Source organism: Elaeis guineensis, chromosome 6 (genome assembly GCF_000442705.2).
Source record: "Elaeis guineensis isolate ETL-2024a chromosome 6, EG11, whole genome shotgun sequence".
In the NCBI taxonomy this organism is placed as follows: Eukaryota; Viridiplantae; Streptophyta; class Magnoliopsida; order Arecales; family Arecaceae; genus Elaeis; species Elaeis guineensis.
The window spans coordinates 130899345-130902591 of record NC_025998.2 but is presented as its reverse complement, the minus strand read 5'-3'; the positions used below and the strand labels follow the sequence as shown (position 1 = coordinate 130902591).

Below are 3247 nucleotides of genomic sequence, written 5' to 3'. Positions count from 1 at the left end.
CCTCTATTGAGGGAAGTATGCCATCCATGGATGATTCAAGTAGTACTTCATCCACTCAAATAACTGGGGTTAGAGGTAAAAGTGATCCTGCATAGAATCATTGTAGAGAAGCTCCTGAACTTAGTGGTAATACCAAAAAGATGAAGTTGGCATGCTTGTATTGTGGAAAGTTATTTGCTGGTGGTGGGATCAATCGCTTCAAACAACATCTTGCAGGAGTAAAAGGAGAAGTAGAACCATGTCGCAAGGTACCGGCGGATATTCGCCATCAAATGATACAAAATATTCAAGCTATTAGTGAGAAGAAGAAAAGAACAAAGGAAATGGGTGAAGATTACAATCCCTTTAGTGCAAGGCATAAGGAACATGAGGAACAAGTATATTATAGGCAATTAGGTGAAGATGATGACATACAAGAAATTCCCCCCTCATCAAACAAGTCTACGGGTAATACAAGAGGTAAAAATATAGAAGGTGGAAAAGGAAAACAACTAGGAACAATTGGAAATTATTTCATGCCCAGAACAACTCCTGGTGCTCAACCAACTATAAAAAGCTTGTTGCAAAACAAAGAAGCAGTTGAAAGGTGTGATCTTGCAGTGGCAAAATGGATGATAAATGCATGTGTGCCATTTAATGCTGTCAACTCTAAGTATTATCAGTGCATGATAGATGCAATAGCTAGTATGGGGCCGGGTTACAAAGCTCCAAATTTTCATTCTGTTCGTGGTTATTTGTTAACCAAGAATGTTGATGAGGTGAAAAAGTATGTTGAAAGCTTTCGTGCCACATGGAAGAAAACAGGATGCACAATCATGGCTGATGGATGGACAGATCAGTGTAGGAGAACTTTGATTAATTTTTTAGTTTATTGTCCTAGAGGGACCGTATTTTTGAAAAGCGTGGATGCTTCAGATACCTCAAAGACAGCTGATATGTTGTATAAGTTGTTCAAAAAAATTGTCATGTCCGTTGGTTTTGAAAATGTGGTTCATGTAGTGACTGATAATGCTGCAAACTATGTTGCTGTAGGTAAAAAGTTGGAGCAAGACTTTCCTACACTTTTTTGGTCACCTTGTGCTGCTCATTGTCTTAATCTCATCATGCAAGATATTGGCAAGTTAGTTTCAGTGAAGAACACCGTAGCCCATGCTGCAAGTATCACAAAATATATTTATAATCATTGTTATCCTTTATATTTGATGAGAAAATTTACTGGTGGAAAGGAGATAATTCGTCCGGCACCTACACGTTTTGCTACCAATTTTATTGCTTTACAAAGCATATTGGGCCACAAAGATGTATTAAGAGCAATGGTGACTTCTAGAGAGTGGACAACTTCAGCTTATGCTAAAGATAGTAAAGGAAAAAAGCTCACCGATGACGTGCTTAATTCTCTTTTTTGGAATGAATGTGCAACCATTGTTAAACTAACAGAGCCTTTAATTCGAGTTTTGAGGATTGTTGACAGTGATGATAGACCTTCAATGGGTTACTTGTATCATGCTATGCATCAAGCTAGAGATGAAATGATCAAGAGATTTAGAAGGAGAAAGATTGTAGTTGAACCTTATTTGAGAATAGTTGATTCTCGGTGGGATTTGCAATTACACCAAAATCTTCATGCAGCTGGGTTTTGGTTGAATCCATGTTTTCAATATGACTCAGAACTTATGGATAAACATCCTCGTAGTGTTTCTGGACTCTTAGATGTCATAGAGAGATATTCATTTGGTAATCCAACCTTGCAGGAGAACTTAACTAATGAGATGAGATTATTTAGAAATGCAGAAAATGACTTTGGACGCTCATCGGCTATAAATGATCGAAGTCGCTTGGCTCCAGGTAAGCTTGTTCCTTAGTTATGTTCTTATGCTTTCATTAGTTTTATTGATATAAAGTTTTTTCAATTACATTCTATTTTAACAAATACAATATTTTGTATCTAGATGAATGGTGGGTCACCTATGGAAGTTGTGCACCTAATTTGCAAAAGTTAGCTATTCGTATTTTAAGCCAAACTTGTAGTGCATCCGGGTGCGAGAGAAATTGGAGCATCTTCGAACATATTCATTCTAAAAAGAGAAATAGGTTAGAGCATCAAAGGCTTAATGATCTAGTATTTGTGCACTATAATTTGAGACTACAACAAAGGTAATTTTATTGTGAATGATATCCAATTGCTTATATTTATTTTTTGTTATTTAATTTTCAAACTAACAAATATTAAATACAGGTTTTATTTCAAGGGTCGCAACTATGATCCTATTGACTTTGAATTGTTTGGTGATAATGATGCGTGGATATTAGTCGATGAGCCATCGGAGTTAACTAGTGAGGAATTAGAAACTTTTCACCGTGAATTGGCATCATGTTCTATTCAAGAAAATAATAATAATGGTGAGCGAATTATTTTATTATATAGTTTATGAATAAAATATTATTATAATTTTATTACATATGATTTTTCTTTTTAACTTTTTGTTAAAATTATGGTTTTGTAGATATATTGAACTTGGAAGATTTGGATGGTGATGATGGTGAAAATGATGGAAATGATGCGAATAGGAGAGAAGATGGAGGAGATGAGAACATTGCAACTCAAGAAGATGTTTTTGCAAATATTGACATAAATTTCAGTCCATTAGCTTGAATTTTTATGTTGTGTACTTGTTTATCACTTTTAACTTTTTTTTAAAAAAGATATTGAAGTGAAATGTCGTACATTATTATGTACTTGTTTGTTAAAACTTTTCATTTTGCTAGCAGATGTGGATGGTTATGTTTTAAAGTTTAAACTACTAGTTATTATGCATTTATAACTTTATGCCATTAAATCTTTATATTCATCAATATTTTAGTCTAATTATTTGTATTTATAGGATTACAGTTTTGTTTCATTTGTATTTTGATACTTGTAGCATTGGAATATATATTATCAGGACTATTATTGTATTTCTAGATATAAACAGGTTATTAAATTTTAGATTTTATGATTTGTGCATTGACCCGCCGGTTCAACCGTTGACCCGACGGTTGGACCGCTGACCCATTAACCCGGTGCCTTATCCGGGTTAAGGTCCGGGCCGGGTTTAATAACTTTGGCTAAGACTGAATGAATTGCAGTGAACAAAGCCTGTAACAAAACTATTTATTTTCATTATGCATTGATTGTTCACGGTTATTTATTTGAAAATATTTTTTCATGGTTGTTATTTTTCCCAACAGGCCAAAAAGTTAAGACATT

General features: G+C 34.3%; 1 protein-coding gene across 1 annotated transcript; it reads left to right on the top strand.

Moving 5' to 3' along the window:
- The first annotated feature begins 658 nt into the window (after nt 1-658).
- On the top strand, nt 659-2653 carry LOC140858380 (uncharacterized). Its single transcript, XM_073258764.1, has 4 exons — nt 659-1845; nt 1950-2154; nt 2237-2400; nt 2505-2653. Exons 1-4 carry the CDS (start codon nt 666-668, stop codon nt 2651-2653), a joined length of 1698 nt encoding a protein of 565 aa, XP_073114865.1. The 5' UTR covers nt 659-665.
- Nucleotides 2654-3247: the final 594 nt, after the last annotated feature.